Genomic DNA, 19,077 nt, shown 5'->3' with positions numbered 1-19,077 from the left:
CACTGTTGTGGTTACTATGTTTCATGTCTGGTGTGTCTCTTTCAATGTGGTTCTCAGCTGTCCTGACAATACGTGAATACTACTTCCCCTAGTTTACATAAATAATTGATGTAAAGATCCATTCTAAAAGACCCTGTCATAGGATTGGCAGAGTCTGAAGACCAGCTTCATCTTTGACAATCTATTATCTAGTGCCTGTTTGTACTTTCAATAGAAACATGATATAGAGAGGGAAAACTGTGGTACCTGAGCTGGATTGATTTGGCTGTTTGAAGAAACTCTGGTAAATATTTAGGGAAGACAGAAGACTCCTTGCAGTTGCCCGAGCTAGACTTTAGAACATGTAATTCACAAAGATTTGGCCTCAGTTATTCAAGAACTTCTGTGCTGTGGAATATAAATGCCCCCACCCAACATACATATACCTCTTTCTCTTTCTCTAGTATGACGCCGTTCGAATAAACCAACTCTACGAGCAAGCCAGGTGGGCTGTTCTCTTGGAGGAAATTGACTGCACAGAAGAAGAAATGTTGATCTTTGCAGCCCTGCAGGTTATGGGATGTCTGAAGCTTTGTGTGAGAGGGGGCAGGAATTTGAGTTTGCTCTGGTTAAAGCATTGTTTGTTTCTTTGAAGAAAGTATGAAAATCGGGAGAGTAGGTTTCCATGTGAAATGTTTCTTGCCATTCGTGCATGTGCACACACTGTGTAAGGCACCTTTTCTGCATCTCCGGTCACTTCCTCCAGAGGCACAGTGATGAGGCAGAACTAGGTTTGACCACGACTAACTGTAAATCTCACAATCGGTGATGATTTCTCTGAACAGGCAGATGTCCTTCCAGGAGGTATTCAGGATTTGAGGGAAATTCTCCTCCAAAAAGAGATGGTTAATGATCCATTTGTGGCTGTAAGGTTTCTACAACCTCTGCCTTGAGCAAGGTGAGGTAGAGCACACCTGTAATCCCACCATCCGGGAGAACTGGAGGATCATAAGTTCAAGGACAGTTTAGGCTACCTAGAGAGTTTGAGACTAGCCTGAACAGTCTAGAACCTTTAACAAGATTCTATCTCAAGAACATTCATTGATTTAAGTCATTCAATAAAAATAAAATCTCTGCCTCTGTTTTAGTATCACATCAGCAAGCTGTCACTGTGTGCTGAAATACAGGACTTCACGGCCAAGTCTGAGGTTGACGAGGTAGAAGCAGCGTTGTCTAGTTTGGAAGTGACCCTCGAAGGCGGGAAGGCAGACAACACCTTGGTATGGTCACTTCTGTGAACTCAGAATTTGTTCTAGCGAGTGCAGATTGGAGCTAAGATGGAAAGTCTTCCAGAAAGAAAACTATGCTGTTCATGTGACGGGCTTAGTTAGCGAGAACTGGCTTCTCTTGGGTTAGCTCTGCGAGGGACCATTAGGAGAATTTTAGAGAATTTTATCGCCACCAGTCGAAGCTGTTGTATTGCATTTCTTCTTGGGGATCAGCTGGCACTGTGCGTAGCGAACCTACAATGGGCTCCTTTAAGTCTAGAAAGAGCCGTACGGCCTATGACACATGGCACCTATGAGGGTGACGAAAAGGCTTTAAAGGTCTTGGTGTCTTGTCGTCATATGTTGCCACTGAGTAAGGCCCACAGAGAGGATGTGGCCTTTCCCTAGGACACTGGTTCTCAACCTATGGGTTGTGATCCCTTTGTGGGGGTTGAATGTCCCCTTTACAGCTGCCACTCGGCACATCAGATATCCACACGACAATTCATTGCAGCAGCAAAGTTGCGACAAAAATCATTTTATGGCTGGGGGTCGCCACAACATGAGCAACTGTATTAAAGGGTCCCAGCACCAGGAAGGCTTTAGGATGTCATCAAACACTCCTAAACATTTTGTATTTCAGAAACTAAAACCATCCAGTCAGACCTTAGAAGGAAAACTGGTTATCACTCCTGACCCTCACCCCAGAGGTGGCTGGATACAGCCTCGCAACCACGATGCCCCACTGGTTCGATTCCCTTCCCGAGCGCTCTTTTAACTTCTTCAGCCAAGGGAATGGTCACTGGTTTAATCGAATCGAGTCCAAGCAGTGGCTCTCGCTGAAACTGGAGTTAAAATGAGTCACCACATTCTAACGTATTCACTGTGAACTCTCTTATCAATTAATGCCTTAAATCGAGAAGTTGATTTCTCAGGAGAGCAAACACTTAATACACAAAGCAGAGCCCTGCCCAAGCAGAAGTTGGAGCTCCTTTTTGCCTGCCACCTACCCTGAATATGTAACAGGAAGTTAATTCTTCTCGGGACAAATGAGAAATTCCCTCCTCCCTTCAGTAGCTTCAAACACTGCCGCCAGCCTTTAACTACCACTTCAGTACGAACTTTGAACTGGGTGCTTTTCAGGTTTAATCAACGACCTGGACGTTACTGGAGTTGCCCACATTGGCTTAAAAATTACAGAGATATGTTCATACAGATCTGTTCATATATCAAAGACATCATTCCTAACTCAGATTTTTAACTTGAATGACATGTAGGTGTAAAACTTATCTGTTGTTTTTTTTTTTTTTACTGCTTTTCATATTTTTATACTCACAAAATAAATATATATATATATATATACATACATACATACATACAAATTAACAATTAATATTGTCAACCAAGTCACCACCCAGAATTGGGAAAGAGGACTTTGTCACCTGCCCAGGGGCCCCTGTGAGCTTCCTATTCAGCTTCTACTCCCCCAACACCCGACTCCCCCAGCGAAAACTAATGTGGTTTCCATAACTAAGGAACTCAGTTTCTGGTTTTATTTCATTTTAATTGATTCAGATTTTAAGTCTTTGTGGCAAGTGATATGACACGCTGGGTGCACAGGTGTGACCTAGCAGCTCCATCCGTGAAGTTCCTGCTAGTAACTCTGATATTTTTCCTTAGGAGGACATCACTGACATCCCTAAACTCGCAGATTATCTCAAATTATTTAAGTAAGTATCTTGAAAGGGCAAAAGAATGCCTTGTAACTGACCCTCACAATCAGGGTCTGGAATTGGACATAATTTGCAGACAGACTCAAGGTTCAAAGGTGGGCTCTGTATTATAGGCTTTGGCAATAAGACAATAGTGGGTTGAACCCTAACTCCCTGCCACATGCCCTGGCTACATGGAGTGGAGTTTTTATGGCTCTGTGCTTTGGTTTCTTGTACTATAAAGTGGGAGTATCCTCTTCTTAAGTTTCTTGGGAGCACTGGATAAAATGGGGCCTTTGAAGAACTTAGAACAGTGCCTGGTATATAGATGGTCACACACCAACGGTGTAAACATGAGCAGGTCAGTAAGAGTGAACATGTATGCCCCCTGCATTTCTGTTAGGGTCTGCTTGGGAGGCTCGGGACATCCTCTGAGAGCTGTTTAGCAGTGTAAGAATCCTTTGTTGCAAGCACTTCATTCCTGGGCTTTCAGGAAGGAGTCCCTTTTGTTACCCTCCACTTGCCTGCTCAGTGTTGGCCAATCTGCTACTGTTTCTGTTTGCTTTAATGGGTGACTGTGGCCTTTGCCTTAGTGATAGTGCCAAGGAGTGTTGGATCCAAAGAAACAATGCAGTCACTGTGTCCCTTTTATGGTTTATTGACTTTTCTTAGCAAACCAAGGCTTAACTGGGGCAGCTGGCATTTTAAGGATGGGGTGGGGGTGTGGAACGCAAGTTGCATTTGACAATATTAGATGCAAAGGACTAGGACTTGCAAAGACTAGCGAATGGGGCCTACAAAAGAACCAAAGGTCCGAAGATGGCATCTGTCACTGACTTTCTAGTGTTGGTTTGCTCAGTCTTTGGATGATAGGGTGTGATCATGCAACGTCTGTGTCATAAGTGCCTACAACTAAAACTGACCATTCTAGTAATACCCAAACCTTCAGGGGGAAAGAGCAGTTCAATGTGTCAAGCATAGCTTTATAAAACATGCGTAATTGTCTCATGAAGAAATTTGGTCTTCATAGTTTCTAAAGTATAGCCAGCACTTCACGAGGAAAATGAAGACAGCCCTTTCCTGTATGTCCAGTGTTTTACAAAGAGGTGACATTAACAGTAACTTATACCCAGAATCACAAAACAAAATTTTAGTTGTTCTTTCAGAATATTGACCCTCAAACTAGTCAACACAATCAAAGAAAGCCCAAAAAGTGTACATTGAAAATAGGACTTAAATACACTAAGAAGACCCAACTTGTATCTACAGTACTGGGAGTCCTAGAAGAAGAAAAAAATTAGTTGAAGAGGATGAAACACTCGAAAGAGAATACTTAAGAGTTTTTCACAAATGTTTAAAATAAAAATCCTTACATTGGTGGATCATGGGTCTCTGGCAAGAAAAGTCGATAAGTCAGTAAGTCTTGATAAACCCAATCACTGGTAAGGGAAAGTCTTTCATACCAGAGGAAGAACAACATACAGGCGGCAGCCAAGTCATGTCACATAGGTGACCAGAACAGATGGGAAGCAGTCGGGGTGGTGCTGAGAGAGAACTCAGTCAAACCTTCCAAGCCTACTTCCTATAGGCCCATAAATAGTTACCAAACTAACATGATCCTAATAAATCCACATTTGAGAAAAACAGGTTTATACATGTTGGCACTACTAAGCAATATCACGTGAACAGGAAACACGGCAAAGCCGCAGGGGCCACTGCTGCAACCAGTGCCATTATGGAGGAGACCAGATGGCTCTATGAGTAGTTAATAGGAATGTTGCAGATAAAATTTGTTCAAGAGATAAAATTTGCTATGTATAGGCAAGCTATCATACCAAGCAACTTCTGTAATACTTAGACTTGAGCTATAGGCGTTACTTGATTTATTTCAAGATAAGAGTCTTAAACTATTCTGGTATCTTTGCAATACTTTGTAAATAAATTGGGAGTGATCATGAAAGCTTGGTCCCCCATAAGACTTCCTGATGGCTGGGGAGGAGAGGGTGGCACGTGCCTTTAATTCCAGCACTCGGGAGGCAGAGGCAGGTGGGTCTCTCAGTTCAAGACCAGCCTGGTCTACAGAGTGAGTTCTAGGACAGCCAGGGCTACACAGAGAAACCCTGGCTCAAGAAGCCACAAACAAAAGAAAGAAGCGGGGAAAGGCTCACTGGCTTTCTGTAGCAAATGCCTATAAGTGGTATTGTGACATTTTGTTTCTCAAAAATAAGGATCCCAAACTGATGAGCCTGTGAACGTCACTTGTAAGCCACCAGAACAATAAACCCACTGATTTCCCCCTTGAAAGAACAAACAGTTACAAAATAGCAATAGTATGACTAGTTTTTGAATGATAGTAATGTTGTGAAAATATCATTTTTGAACTATTTTATAGTTTATGTATATAAGTGTTTTGCCTGCATGTGTGTACGTGTGCCATGTGCATGTCTGGTGCCCACAGGGGCCAGAAGAGGGCACTGGACCCCAGGGAAATAAGAGTTACAAATGGTTGTGAGCAGCCGGTGGGTGCAGTAAGTGCTCTGAACCGCTGTGCCAACTCTCCAGCCCCCAAAGGTAGCATTTTAAAAATATTCTGCAACATCTCCATGGATACCCTGTTGCCAGTAATCATGCCTTGCATTAAAACGAGAAATCTAGATCCAAACATCAAATTTGTAGACAGTAGCATGGTGGTGTAGTCTGACCAAGGAGACGAGCTAATGATGAAAGGAAACAGAGATTTGGTGTGTAGGATACAGAGCCGCACAGGTCTGTGCAGCAGAGAGGAGCTTGCTAAGAGAATTGACTGTGCACTAAAGAGAATAGTAATGAGGGAGGTTCAGGTACAAGGAAACTTTGAGACGTATCAAACACATATGGGGCACTCACAGCAATGACCTCACACTGGTACCCCAAATCCATCCAGATTGATGCATCAGGTCTTTGTAAGCCAATCGTACCTCAATCCGGTGTTTGAGTGATGTTTAAGCTGGCATGCACCTTCCCAATGAAGCGTCATTATACATTTCTGCTCCTAATTCCCCTCCTCTGCCCCTTCCCAATAAAGCGGTTTTATAAGAACAGTAATGACTAAGGTTCAATGGTAGAGTGCCCGTCTAGTGTGCCAGGTCCTAGTTCCGTCCTGACAACCATAAAAGAAGATTAAAAAGTCTGAATGCTTTTAAGACTCGGTAACATATATTTACACGTTAAACATCATCTAATTCAAGAGCTACAGTGAGTTTGAAACCTCCTGATTAATAAGTCAGTATATTCTACTTAACTTCCCTAAGTGAGTGACTAGCATCTGCGAAGATGAGAATTAGTAGTTCTGTCTCAACAAATACTTGTGCAAGCGGGGCAATGCACCGTGGTTCAGTAACCACAGTTGGGATAAATGCATTGGTTTTTGTGTAAGTAACAGCTTCCTTTCTTGATGGGCTGCATATTACATTCACTTTATGTCATTGTGTAGGTTAATAAGGTTTTAATAGTGTGGTGTTACTGTTTATAAATATTTACACATGCATCAGGGAGGCAGTTGCTCTTTTTTTTTTTTTTCAAATAAAAAGTGGCAGAGGGGTGGCTGGAGAGATGGCTCGGTGGTTAGGAGCACTGACTTCTCTTCCAGAGGTCCTGAGTTCAGTTCCCAGCATCCACATGGTGGCTCACAGCCATATGTGATAGGATCCGATACTCTCTTCTGATGTGTCTGAAGACAGCTACAGTGTACTTATATAAATAAAATGAATTAAAAAAATCTGAAGAAGAAAAAGAAGAAGGAGGAGGAGGAGGAGGAGGAAGAAGAAGAAGAAGAAGAAGAAGAGGAGGAGGAGGAGGAGGAGGAGGAGGAGGAGGAGGAGGAGGAGGAGGAGGAAGAGGAAGAGGAAGAGGAAGAAGAAGAAGAAGAAGAAGAAGAAGAAGAAGAAGAAGAAGAAGAAGAAGAAGAAGAAGAAGAAGAAGAAGAGGAGGAGGAGGAGGAGGAGGAGGAGGAGGAGGAGGAGGAGGAAGAGGAGAAGGAGGAGGAAGAGGAAGAGGAAGAATGTGGACCAACTGACTGACTCCCAACTTCTGGGCTTTTGCATTAATTCCCATTAATTTGTCCATTTCACAGTGATGGTTTGTTTCTTGCTTTTATGCTAGTGTTCTGGTGATGCAGCTCGGTAGGATGACACTTACACATGCACAAAGCCCGGGGTTTGATCCTCAGTGCCACTTAAAAAAATAGAAGTAAAACCAGAAATTTGGAAATTGTTTTAAAAAATAAAGCACATGTTATCTGAAAGCCTAGATCCACTCACATTTTGCAGTGTGTTTGGCAGTTCTGGCTGGCATTTAAATATTGGCTTTCTTTTCATTTGCAGGCCCAAGAAGCTCATGTTAAAAGCCTCCAAGCAATACTGGTTTGTCTTTAAAGACACATCTATAGCCTACTTTAAAAATAAGGAACTGGAACAAGGAGAGCCAATAGAGAAGCTAAACATTAGAGGTAAGAGATTCTTACATCTCCCCATGGTGCAGACTGAAAGCACGGTTTCAGCAGGATCCAGAAGAACCTCTGAACATTGCTGCTTGCCAAACAGTAGCTTCTCTCCATCATAGGGCATGGTCACTGCATGGAGTCTGAACAAGGCCATTGCATGGAGTCTGAGCAAGGCCATTGCATGGAGTCTGGGCATGGCCATTGCATGGAGTCTGAGCAAGGCCATTGCATGGAGTCTGAGCAAGGCCATTGCATGGAGTCTGAGCAAGGCCATTGCATGGAGTCTGGGCTGTGTTCTCTGGGCTGTGCTCTCCCTTCTCACCCAGCATGCGAGGCTATCCAATTTAAAAACAGTTGTGTTCAGGTTGGAGATGTTCAAGGTTCCTGGTTCGATCCCAAGACTGCAGAAGAGGAAATCTTGTGTTTCATTCTTAAGTGCATTAGTGTCTGTTCTCATGTCTGAGAGTCACTACGAAGGTGTGCTCAGCTCTGCCCTCATGGTAGCAGAGAGTCACTTCTGCTTTAGTCTCTTTTAAATTTTGTAGTCATACCAGGAATGGGGATAACAACCAGGAGTGGGGATAACAACCTGAGGCAGGAAGATTCTGAATTCAAGGTCAGCCTAAGCTACACGTATAATTCAAGGCCAGGGCTGGAGATATGGCTCAGTGATTAAGAGCACTGACTACTCTTCCAGAGGTCCTGAGTTCAAATCCCACCAACCACATGGTGGCTCACAGCCATCTGCAATGAGCTCTGATACCTTCTTCTGGTATGTCTGAAGAAATATATGGTATACTTATATATAATAAATATTTAAAAAAACATTTAAGGCCAGCCTGGAACACATTGAGATTTTTGTCTCAATATATATGCACATATGTACATATATGTGTGTGCATGTATGCATATGTGTACATATATGTGTGTATGCATATGTGTACATATATGTATGTATGTATATGTGTGTATATATGTATATACATGTGTATATGTATGTATGCCTGTGTAATTATTCCTAACAAGATAGCCAATATCATCTTAAAAATGAATTCAATCAATTTTTAAAGAAAATAATAAAATCACATTTTTATCCATTTTTATAAGCCTAGTTAGTTTTTCTTGTATTATTGCTATTGGCTGCTCCTCTAGCTTTTGCTTATGGTCAAGTAAAGGCATTGTGTTGACATTTATTATAACAGATTTCTTAGCACTCAATGTTGCCCCTCCTTTCTGTTCTTCAGGCTGTGAAATTGTGCCAGATGTCAATGTCGCAGGGAGAAAATTTGGAATCAAGTTACTAATCCCTGTTGCTGATGGCATGAATGAAGTGTATTTGAGATGTGATGATGTAAGTAAAGCCCCTAAGTATCATCAGTTCCTCTGCATTAAGACTAGGAACAGGGGCTGATGGCTCAGTGAGTTAAGGTGCCTGCTGCCAAACTAAACGATCTGAGTTCAATTCCCCAGATTCACACAGCAGAAGGGAAAAGCTGGATCCCCCAGCTTGTCTTCTGACCCCCTGCATCCATGAACCAGGATACACATTGCACTTACCCACCCCCAACACACAAAAATAAATAAATACATCATACATACATATGTACATATATACATACATACAATTTAATACTAAAACAAAATACAGATAAGTTACAGATTTTCCTGTAATGGTTAAATCTCATAAGCACATCACAAATTTAAATTACTGTTCAGCCAAAATTACACTTGAAACACCTAACCTGCAAACATCCCAGCTTAGCCTACCTTAGGCATGCTTGGAACACATTCATTAGCCTATATACAGGCTGAACCACCGAAGACAAATCCTATATTACAGCAAAGTCCTAAATACTATATGCAAAGTATTGAATTCTCTAATGAAAGGAAAAAAATAATGATCATTAAACCATTTTTTTCACATCATGGCAAACCTGAAGGCTTCTCTGTTGAACTGTATAAATAGCAGCCGTATAGAAACAGTATCTGAAGAGATGGCTCAGTGGTTAAGAGCACTGACTGCTCTTCCAGAGGTCCTGATTCAAATCCCAGCAACCACATGGTGGCTCACAACCATCTGTGATGGGATCTGATGCTCTAGACTGGTGTGTCTCCAGATAGCTACATATATAATATATGTATATTATAGATAATACATATTATATATAATAAATAAATAAATCTTTTTTAAAAAAAAAAAAAAAGACAGTATCCCAAGCCGCTACTCTGTAACAGACATGTGTTGCACTGATGTTCCAAAAGCACCTGAATTCTGGCTGCGGGAGTCTGGTGTTCCAGGCTGCTATTAGCTGGCTGCATCCGGCTGAATACAGGTCTGGCTAGGTGTGGCTCCTTGCTGCAGTTGGAGCTGACTTATTTATTCTGGGTCCCAGGCTGCATGGCACAGACTTTCAAGGCTAATAGGAACCGCTGTTGACTGATTCAAATTCCATCCAAGGCCCTGATCGCCTCCCTAGGGTTAGAGTCTTCACCTAGGATAGATGAGGTTACAAATAATACAGACAGCTGATGGGAGGGAGGGGTTCTTCGTCACACACATCAGCCATGTTATGAAGACAGGAATCAGATCTATAAAGTTCTCTGGAAGTCTGAAGCTTCATTTGCCTGCACAGCTCACGACTCCCATGTCTGCATCATCACACAAAGTTCCCTGTGCAGAATGGCTCAAAGCATGCTGGGTGATGAATTCAGCGGTTAACAGCCACTTGGACCATGTACACCTCCTTGACTAGAAGGTATCATAGCCCAAGGCCTCTATTGCCTGTTGACCTTTTGGCTACAATAAACTATAGAGCCAAGCTCTGTTGTGGCAAGGTGACCCTACAGGTGAACCTGCTTCTAAGTTCTCCCTGGCTTTTGTTTCAGGAGGATCAATATGCCCGGTGGATGGCTGCCTGCATCTTGGCATCAAAGGGTAAAACCATGGCAGACAGCTCCTATCAGCCAGAGGTCTTCAGCATCCTTTCATTTCTCAAGATGAAAAACCGGAACTCATCGCCTCTGGTGACTTCCAGTCTCGAAAACATGGACGTGAATCCGGAGTGTTTAGTATCTCCCCGCTGTGCAAAAAAGCACAAGTCTAAACAGGTTCTTGCTTGGTTGGTTGTTTTATACTACTTGTGTGCTAAAAGAAAAGGAGGGGGCTGGAGAGATAGCTCAGTGGTTAGGAGCACTGACTGCTCTTAACCTCTCTGCTTCCAGAGGTCCTGAGTTCAAATCTCATCGACCACATGGTGGCTCACAACCATCGGTAATGAGATCTGATGCCTTTCTTCTTCTGGTGTGTCTGAAGACAGCTACAGTGTACATTGTGTGTAATAAATAAATAAATCTTTAAAAAAAGAAAAGGAGGGACTCCATCCAATTAAGGCCATCACCATGGAAAAATAGGTTAATAGAAAATTTTTACTGTGCACTGGGTAGTAGACAGTGTGATGGAATCGCTATTGATCTTGGTAGAGATTATTTTACCAAGGTTTGAATATAGTAATAGTCCCAGGCTGAACCTCATTAGGGATAAAGGCATTTAGTCCCTACGAATTAGGGATCTAAAGTATGCTTCCATAAGTGGGTTAAAAGTTGTGCAGGTGAACCTATTCCAGTGGAACCAACACTGGAGAGAGCGAGCCATTTGTCTGAACCTTACAAGTGTGTGCATGATGCCTGGTCTTGGCTCTCCTTCTACCCAGTCATTTTCACAACTCAGCAGAAAGGGGAGAGCGAATCGGTTCACCAGTTAATAGAATGAACCATCTGTGCCGAGGCCAGTGGAGCCCCCTGTCTATTGTACTCCCCGGGGATCTGGAACAGGAAGAGCAGCTACAAAGCAACCAGTATCCGTGAAGTTGAGTTTGATCTTTCTCATTTCTGCTTAGCTGGCGGCCCGGATCCTGGAAGCTCACCATAACGTAGCCCAGATGCCTCTGGTCGAAGCCAAACTGCAGTTCATTCAGGCATGGCAGTCCCTACCTGAGTTCGGCCTCACCTACTACCTTGTCAGGTGATTACAGGGTCCATTGGCCTTCCATCTGCCGTCCAACCATGTGTGGCTTTCTGGAAGACAGCTGCTGTTTTCTCTTAGTCTAGAATGTCAAGTTCTTCTTGTTTTAGAATGTTGCCATTTTACAAATGGCCCGAGTACTGTGACTGCCCTTAAGAATCTTCCACACCATCTGCTCAGTGAGTCAACTCTCTGTGAAACTCAGCTGAATGTGGAGAGAATGCTCACATTTTACAAAGAAATTGTGTTCTTTTAGGCTAACCCCCTGGGCCAAACTCAGCTGCTGAGTTGGTGGCACCCGTGACTTCCCTGCCACGTACCTCACATGGCGGCCCAGATACAGACCCTGTTCCTGTGAACCACAGTGGATTGCTGGGTCTGAATGCCCTGTGTGTGGCTCATCTGTTATTACTTTCTTGTATTTTACAGATGAGAACCTATTTTTCCATGGGAAAAAAAAAAGTTACATGACTCATCTAAGTTCTCCCAATGGTCAGAGATAGTGACACTGGGAATCCGTACCGGTAGGATGGCTGTGTCCACTGTATAGAGTATGATTCTCCAAAATGTGTCCATAGACAGGCTTATAAACTGATGTCCTCATCAAATCTACCTTCTACCAGCCCTCCCTTCTCTCCAGAACCTTCCAGATCTCTCCAATTATTTTCCCAACCTCAAGTACTCTTTTTTTTTTATGCTGAGTCTGCTTTTTTTTTTTTTTTTTTTTTTTTTTTTTTTTTTTTTTTTTTTTTAAGTGAGGGAGAATGGCAGCAAGTAGTATGTCACAATCTCATGTCACCACGTGGCTGATGAGAGTGTGTTGTAAGATACTACTATACATGAAAGCCCATTTTCCCTTGGTTCTGGCCAAAGGTCTGCTTCCTCCTGCCTCTGCTAACAAAGGAATGTGTTCATACTTCTTGGTCCACTTCCTTCTGTGTCTCATTTAACTTTTGCTTGCACTTTTTGTTCTCCCCTCCCCCCAAAAAATTCCTTCTGCTCTATTCACAACAAAGAGGTAAGGGCACAGAGTGGTGCACCCTTATCAGCCCGCCAACCAAGATAAAGGCAAGGGAATGCTGTGTTTAAGGGCAGCCTGAAGACCAGCCTGAGCTACATAGCCAGATGCTATCTCAAAGCATCAAGGACTAGGGATGTAGCCCAGTGGTGGAGCACATGTTCAGGGCCCCAGGTTCCATCCCAAGCACAAAGAAGAAAAAAGATGGGGAGAGGACACATGACACATACTTACCTGTAACTCAGAAGTCAGCGCACAGTGGAAAGCAGAGATACTTGAACCAACAGGACCCAGCATGTAGTCCCACCTCTTCCTGTGTTAACTTCTGACCCTGGGCATTTGCATTGGCCTTCCCAAGATTGATCTTTGGGACGCGCTAGGGAACATCTGGACCTACTATGTTGAGCTAATCTGCCTTCCCAAGATTGAACTTTGGGGCATGTTGAGCAAATCCAACAGGGAAACAGTGAGTTACATGGTAATCAGTTGTAAAGAATGGGTAAGTCCTGCACAGATATCCCAGGACGATTTCTCCTGGACATGACTCCTCCTTTAGTCCTATTAGTCCTGCCAGCTCCTACACCAGTAAGCTCCAAAATTTGTTTATAAAGATGTTGAGGCAGAAGCCCTAGGTGTATGTATGTGTGTATGTATATATATATATATATATATTAATCGCTATTTCCCAAGGCTAGAACAGGGCAAGAAGATCGAGAACAGACCCTGTGTATAGGATGACAGGGTCCTGTGTGGTCCAGGCTGATTCTCTTGCTTCCATCTCTCAAGGGCTGGGATTACAAGTCTGCACAGCCATGCCCAGTTTTATGAAATACTGGTGATGGAACACAGCCCTCCACGTGCTAAGCAAGCTCTCTATCAACTGAGCTACTCCTGCAGCACCTTCAACATTTAATATCAAAACTTAACACGTGCCTCACTCTATTATATGAGGAGCCTTTCCGTTGCTCTATAGTTTCCATAAAGTTGTGATACACAGACCCTGAGGGTGCCCTCTCTAAAAATGCAGATTCGTCCATCCAACTACATCAGAGTTTCTATGAGTTGGTATCTCATCTTACCATATTCAGAACTTCTAATCTCCACACCCCCTACCCCCGTCCCCGGCAGAGTTGCCTCTCCTTGTATTACTCTGCACCCCAATAAATGACTCTGTGGTCTCTGTTGCATTGACATTGTGTATTCTGGCAAATCCTAACAGTTCTGCCTCCAAAGCATACAGAGAATCTCACCACCACCACCAGTGCCAGGTGACCTTGTTTAGTCTCCCTGCTGCTAGCCTTTTCTTCCAAAACACCAGATGAAGTGATTCTTGGAAAACCTAAGACAGTCTATGCTAAGTCTTTCTCAAAACAACCTAGAGTCTTCCTGTGCCCCTCAGAGTCAGTTCGTTTTTTTTGCAGATTAGCTCTCTGTGTCCACTCCTGGGCCCTCCTTATACAAGCTCACTACCCTGGCCTCCTGGCAGTCTTTAAGTATACTCATACACATAAGCAACCGCGCTTTCTGCTTGGAGTACTTTTCGTCCAGATGTCATGTCGCTCACTCACCCCCGGGCATTGGTTCTTTATTTCTGTCATCTCCTTTCCTGACCCCTATCTAAAATGGTAATAATCTCATGCTCAAACTTCTCATCAGGCATTGCTTTTTTCTGTTATCTTACCAGGCATATGTACTTCACTTATCCATACCCTTTACTCCCCGCTAGTCAGGAACATTCTATCCCCTCAGCCTAGGACACAGCGGTGCTGACTTCGTATGAAGTGATTTGACTTCCTCTGATTTCGCTTTCCTCCGGTGTCATCTTCTTTTAAAGACGATCTTCAGGAAAGCTTGAATTCCCTCCAGTTCTTCATAACTTCTTTATCACAAGAGGGCCCTCCTTTAGGAGCAGGTTGCTCCTTGTCTTTTCTTCTCGGATAATTTAGAAATGTTATGAGGTGGCCTTTAGGAAACTGTATGTGGGGCCAGTGAGCTCACAAGCCTAGTGACCAGAATTCCCCAGAACCCACACAGAGGTTGAAGGAGAGGACTGACATCGTAAAGTTGTTCTCTGGCCTCCGCACGTGTGTTTCACACCCACACATACACAACACAATACAAGCAATAATAAGTGATCTTAAAGAAATTGTATATGAATAACAGTTGTTCCCTTCATTTATACTATTATTTTCAGGTTTAAAGGGAGCAAGAAAGATGACATCCTGGGAGTTTCATACAACAGGTTGATTAGAATCGATGCAGTCACTGGGATACCTGTTACCACGTGGAGATTCGCCAATATGAAACAGTGGAATGTCAACTGGGAAATCCGACAGGTGAGACAGAAGATTCTGATAGTCCAACTGGGCTGTAAATGCACATTCTCCAAGATTCAGCCTACTCTGATTTTTTTTTAATGTACCTTTATAGTTTGAACTCTGGAGTCATGGACATGTAATAATTGCCTACTAAAATACTAGCCTGTGTTTATGGACATTTTCCTAACAAGTCTAGACCCAGAGTTCTTCGGCTAACACTGCCAATTGGTTTAGATTCTATAAAGATTTTTCTATAAAGATTATAAACCCGCTCTTCGGTTGGTTCCACTTTTATAAACTCACCATATTGAGCATATGTGATTGAGCAAAAACTACCTTAGATGAACCCTACACCAAACAGATCCATAAAAGCCTCATCTACCTACCTGTGGACCCACAGGCTCACCTGCCTACTGAACAGTTCAGGCCCAGGAGGGGAGTAGTGCTGAAGGTATAATAGAGATGCCCAGAGATGACCAAGGAAAGCTTGTCCTATGAGATGAGCTCTTGAGCCCACGGTTGTATAACTTTTTCCTCCATTTTACATCCTAGGAACTATATTTAGGCCAATACCAAGCATATATCATAGAAAATAACAGATAAAGTTAGAGGTACCTTAGCATTTTACTGATGATGCAAAATAATTTGATGCTACTGGTATAAAAATCTATTCAGTGGGGGCTGGAGAGATGGCTCAGCAGTTAAAAGCACTGACTGCTCTTCCAGAGGTCCTGAGTTCAATTCCCAGCAACCACTTGGTGGCTCACAACCATCTGTAATGGAATCTGATGCCCTCTTCTGGTGTGTTAGTGACGGTGCACTCATATACATTAAATAAATCTTTTTTTAATCTATTTTTCAGAGAGTGGGGGGATGAAGAGATAGTTCAGCAGTCGGACGTTCTTCCAGAGAACTCGGGTTCAGTTCCCAGCACCCACACAGTAGCTCAAAACTGTGTGTAAGTCACATCTTCACACAGCCATACATAGAGGCAATATAACGATGCACATGAAATAAAAAATAAATCATCTCTTAAATCGTCTTGCAGATTAAAGGTAGGGTATCTCAGTGGTTAAGAGTCCGTGCTATGTAAGCATGAGAAATCTAGATGTTGAGTCCTTAGCATCCCTGTAAAACATTAGGCACAAGTATACATGCATTTAGCCTCGGCATTGAAGAGTGAAGTCTGGTACATCCCAGGAGCTTGTGAACAGCCAAGCCAGCTCCAACATGGAGATTTTGTTCAGCAACAGACCCTGTCTTAACGGAGAAAGTAGGGTGAGAGAAACAAACATGATCGTGTTCTCTGGCCTCCACATGGATGCCCAACCACCCCAGCTCACACGCCAAAGGAAAACCAGCACCACCAAGGAGCAATAAGAGACCCACGTTCTTTTCAGAATGTTGTATCCCTCCCTGCAATGTTATATGTCTGGTCACATAGGAGTAGAATGAAGATCAGACTGTAGATCTAACGCCTTAGGGCAATCTAATATTACTGTCCAGGAATGGGAACTGAGCGTCAGCCATTTTTAAAGATATGCAGGGAACTCCCAGGGCCATCCTCTAAGTCTTCTGCCATTTAGAATTGTATAGCCCTTGGGTAGGAAGGGATAAAGGGCGGTGGCTCCCGGAAAACTAAGGCAGACCTTATATCCTTCATTAAGCAGTCTGCAGTGCTCAATGGGGGCCCACAGCTGTAATCCCCGCACTCAGGAGGCTATGACAGGAGAATCAGAATTAGAGTTTCCAGTCTAGGCTACAATGAGAACTCATCTTAACGAGTCCACAGAGCCTCCTGTCCCTCCACACAGAGAGTAATTAGGACATTCTCTTTTTAAAAAAAAAAACTTATTCCAGGACTGGAGACATGGCTCAGCTGTTTAGAGCACCACCTGCTCTTCCAGAGGTCCTGAACTCAATTCCCAGCAACCACATGGTGACTCACAACCACCTGTAATGGGATCTGATGCCCTCTTCTGGTGTGTCTGAAGACAATGACAGTGTACTCACATACATAAAATAAATAAATCTTTAAAAAAAAACTTATTCCAATAGTTACAGTGAAAAACTAGAGAGCTTTTAAGCAAAAACTAAAACATTTAATGGAAAGTTGAAGTTGGAAAAGCTGTGGCATGTTCATTAATAGTACTTTGTTCATCCTTTTCTCTGCTTCTTTGCCTGGCCTTAGTGGGAGAAGAAACACCTAGTCCTGCAGAGACTTGATGTGCCAGGTTTGGGGGGACACCGGGTGGGGACCTCCCTCCTTCCCTCTCCTCAGAGAAGAAGGATAGGGGAAGAAACTGTGAGAGGGGAGGCACAGGAAGGGGGACAGTAATCAGGATGTTAAGTGGATGGGTGGATGGATGGATGGATGGATGGATGGATGGATGGATGGATGGATGGATGGGTGGGTGGGTGGGTGGGTGGATGGATGGATGGATGGATGGATGGATGATGGATGGATGAATGATGGATGGATGGATGATGGGTGGGTGGGTGGGTGGGTGGATGGATGGATGGATGGATAGATAGATAGATAGATAGATAGATAGATAGATAGATAGAAAGATAGATAGATAGATAGATAGATAGATAGATAGATAGATAGATAGATAGATAGATAGATTAGCAGACAGACAGACAATTGTAAAGGAACATTCTTAACCTCTGAAATAAAGCAATGGACCTAAGGAAACACTCAGTAATTTACCAGGCACGCATCAGAGCTGATACCACAAGAGGGCGCAAAGAGCAAAGCCATTTTTTAGAAAGCCATTTTACTGTGTGGTTTATGGGGATGTCACTAATCCTCAGCTTCAGGGACTATCTCCAGCTGCTTCCTCGTCCTTCCTTGCTGGAATTTAAGTTTATCCATGGCTTACTTTTCCAGGTGGCAATCGAGTTTGACCAAAATGTCTCCATCGCGTTCACCTGCCTAAGTGCAGACTGTAAGATAGTCCATGAGTACATCGGTGGCTACATCTTCCTGTCCACCCGATCCAAGGACCAAAACGAGACGCTCGATGAGGACCTCTTCCACAAACTGACCGGCGGTCAGGACTGAGGTGAAACAGACCTGCTTGGCCTTCATGGACCTAGGATCCCCTACCTGGATGGATAGGGTCTGTGGCTCCCCCTTGTGCAGCTTCCAGACCAACACAAAGTATGCTTACCATCAGATGCCCAGGTCCTTGCCTCGTCTGAGCACACTGAACACATCTCTCTCCTGACTTTGCCTCACACTGCCAGCAGTAGACTGGGCTCCTGCTTCCTAAAAAGTGGGTGGGGAGAGAGGGCCGGTACTCTAAGGCCCACCGAGGCTCCCCAGCTCCATGGCTTTGCAGGCACACGTGAGTGCTAACCAGCAGCCAACCTGCTTCCAAGCCTCACAGTAAGTCAGCAGTGAGAAGAGCCGGGTAAAAGTGATGTGCAGCGAGAACAAATCTCACTCCACGCACTCGGGTCCTTTCGTAACAAAACTGAGCGTAGCTCTCATCTTGCCAAGATGGCAGAGGGGATCTCGACACTTTTTTTTTCTCTGGAGGTCAAAGAGATGAGTGGGGAGGAGCAGGTCACAGTGGTCTTCAGCATCATCAGTTTACAGGGACTGTCACGTCTGTTAAGGTGACCGCTCACCATCTGGTCTAATCATCGGTCCTCATCGTACCTCGGACATGAGAGGCACCGTTCCTAGGAAATCCCTGAGACACACTGAAGCCCTTCTTAAAGACATAGGTGCTGACGGAATACATGGGAGCCCATTCTTAGCTAATATCCATGACTCTGTCAATTTGATTCTGGACTGGGTCTCAAGAAAACAGGCCCAGCACTCTGTTCATTAAAAGCACCTATACAGAGCTAGAAAGATGGCTCAGCAGTTAAGAGGGTTTGCTGCTCTTGCAGAGGGCCTCAACTGAGTTCCAAGTACCTAGCTTTAAGGGATTTGATGCCTTCTTCTGAACTTAATGAGCACCCTCACACATGCACACACACACACACACACACAAACTTTGAAACTACTCAAAAACCAAATCTCTGGCGGGATTTCAAGTCCAGTCAGGCTTCTGTTCCAAACAAGTAAAGAAAGGAGGGCAAATCTACGTTTGGAGTCCACCATGTTGAAATTCTGCTTTCAGAGCCCTGGCTGCTCTGAGTTGTAAGGATGTGTTCGTTTGTTTTTTTAACCACTCCGCTGCATTCTGGATGTGGGGTCTGCCTCTATAATTCTTGCCATTTTCCTTCAACATCTTCAGCTTTGAAAATCACAGACTCTTGGAG

At 43.6% G+C, this 19,077-nt stretch overlaps 1 protein-coding gene across 1 annotated transcript in view; it reads left to right on the top strand.

The window, feature by feature from the left end:
• FERMT1 (FERM domain containing kindlin 1) overlaps positions 1–17,863 on the top strand; it is a gene marked incomplete at both ends in the record, with an annotated part of 33,851 nt that extends 15,988 nt beyond the window's left edge. The window contains 9 exons of the mRNA XM_080930984.1: positions 444–551; positions 1,128–1,259; positions 2,928–2,977; positions 7,321–7,445; positions 8,684–8,790; positions 10,326–10,547; positions 11,336–11,460; positions 14,673–14,814; positions 17,690–17,863. Coding sequence (XP_080787110.1) covers positions 444–551; positions 1,128–1,259; positions 2,928–2,977; positions 7,321–7,445; positions 8,684–8,790; positions 10,326–10,547; positions 11,336–11,460; positions 14,673–14,814; positions 17,690–17,863 — 1,185 coding nt within the window. The remainder of the gene's footprint in view (positions 1–443; positions 552–1,127; positions 1,260–2,927; positions 2,978–7,320; positions 7,446–8,683; positions 8,791–10,325; positions 10,548–11,335; positions 11,461–14,672; positions 14,815–17,689) is intronic.
• Positions 17,864–19,077: the final 1,214 nt, after the last annotated feature.

The sequence above is a fragment of the Micromys minutus genome (genome assembly GCF_963924665.1).
Source record: "Micromys minutus genome assembly, chromosome: 17".
Taxonomy (NCBI): domain Eukaryota; kingdom Metazoa; phylum Chordata; class Mammalia; order Rodentia; family Muridae; genus Micromys; species Micromys minutus.
Note: the sequence above shows the minus strand (reverse complement) of the source record. Positions and strands in the feature narration are given on the sequence as shown.